Source organism: Mandrillus leucophaeus, unplaced genomic scaffold (assembly GCF_000951045.1).
Source record: "Mandrillus leucophaeus isolate KB7577 unplaced genomic scaffold, Mleu.le_1.0 Scaffold79, whole genome shotgun sequence".
Taxonomy (NCBI): domain Eukaryota; kingdom Metazoa; phylum Chordata; class Mammalia; order Primates; family Cercopithecidae; genus Mandrillus; species Mandrillus leucophaeus.
The window spans coordinates 379,117-380,564 of NW_012108585.1; the positions used below are offsets into that span (position 1 = coordinate 379,117).

The 1,448-nt window shown below is 43.3% G+C and overlaps 1 protein-coding gene across 1 annotated transcript in view; it reads left to right on the forward strand.

Annotated features, from left to right (window-relative positions):
- CCDC77 (coiled-coil domain containing 77) overlaps positions 1 to 1,448 on the forward strand; it is a 54,006-nt gene that overhangs the window by 31,428 nt on the left and 21,130 nt on the right. Inside the window, 1 exon segment of the mRNA XM_011967130.1 lies at positions 395 to 588. Within this exon segment, the coding sequence (XP_011822520.1) occupies positions 395 to 588 (194 nt within the window).

The window sequence follows — 1,448 nt, forward strand, 5'->3', positions numbered from 1 at the left end:
AAAAATTAGCCGGGCATGGTGGCGGGCGCCTGTAGTCCCAGCTACTCGGGAGGCTGAGGCAGGAGAATGGTGTGAACCTGGGAGAAGCGGAGCTTGCAGTGAGTGGAGATGGCACCACTGCACTCCAGCCTGGGTGACAAAGCAAAAAATAAAAAATAAAAAAAGAATGAGCTGAGAGGTGCCCTGGCCCCTGTTCTCTGAATGGAAATACCTGATGTTTTACAAAGTAGAGCTAAAGTCTAGATACATAACTATTCAATTTTAATTTGAGGTTACTGTTTTAATTTGAGGTTACTATTGTTTAAAAAAAAATAGAAGGGAGATCCTTTAGACAGCAAGGGTTACTTACTTGGGACATTGAATAATATGTGCTTGCTTTCCATGAGAATTGCAGGGAGCTAGAAGACAAGAACAAGATTCAGAATCTCTTGGCTCTTGTGGGAACAGACGCTGGAGAAGTGACCTATTTTTGTAAGGAGCCACCTCACAAAGTAAGTAATCTTTGGTGGAGCATGGTGAGTGTGGCTTCACAAATCACAGGCTAGGGCCCATCGTCAGAAGAACGTTAGTATTCGCTAGAGAAGGCAGGTGGAGAATTAGCCATCATAGTGCCTTGTTTGCCTGAGTTGTTAAAGCATTTTTCTTCAAAAACCTCAGGAAGTAGCATCGTTTACCCCATTTCACTGTGTAGAAACCTGAAACACAAGAAGGGTGGCTGTTTGAGCTGAGACAGAGAGGAAAGCAGGAGCAGACTGTGTGTGGGAGAAAGTTTTGATTCTTAAGTTTCTTTTTTAAATCTTTGTTTATACTGATTACAAATGATATCCATGGTCTTCATTAAAAACAGAGTATAGTAATCTATCATGTAAAAGTGGCAGGTTCTCATAATCCTATACCCCAGAGACAATCCACTATTAATACTTTGGTATACATACCTCCATCTCTTTTTCCATTCCTGTAGAAATAGTTATGTATCTGTGTATACTATTTCTATTTTTTCACTTCTGTAAACAGTTCCTGAGCGTTTTTATACAGATCTGTATATGTATACTTCTGTTTCCTGAAGGTCCTTGGCCAAGAGCTACTTTTTTTTTTTTTTTTTTTTTTGAGACAAAGTCTCATTCTGTTACACAGGTTGGAGTGCAATGCGCAATCTCGGCTCACTACAACCTCTGCCTCCCGGTCTCAAGCACTCCTCCCACCTCAGCCTCCCAATCAGCTGGGGCTGCAGATGTGCACCACCACGCCCAGCCGATTTTTGTATTTTTTGTAGAGATGGGGTTTCACCATGTTGCCCAGGCTGGTCTGGAACTCCTGAGCGCAAGCAGTCTGCCCGTGTTGGCCTGCCAAAGTGCTGGGATTACAGGCGTGAGCCACCACACCCACCAAAGAGCTGCTTTTTTTTTTTTTTTGAGACGGAGTCTTGCTGTGTCGCCCAGGCTGGAGTG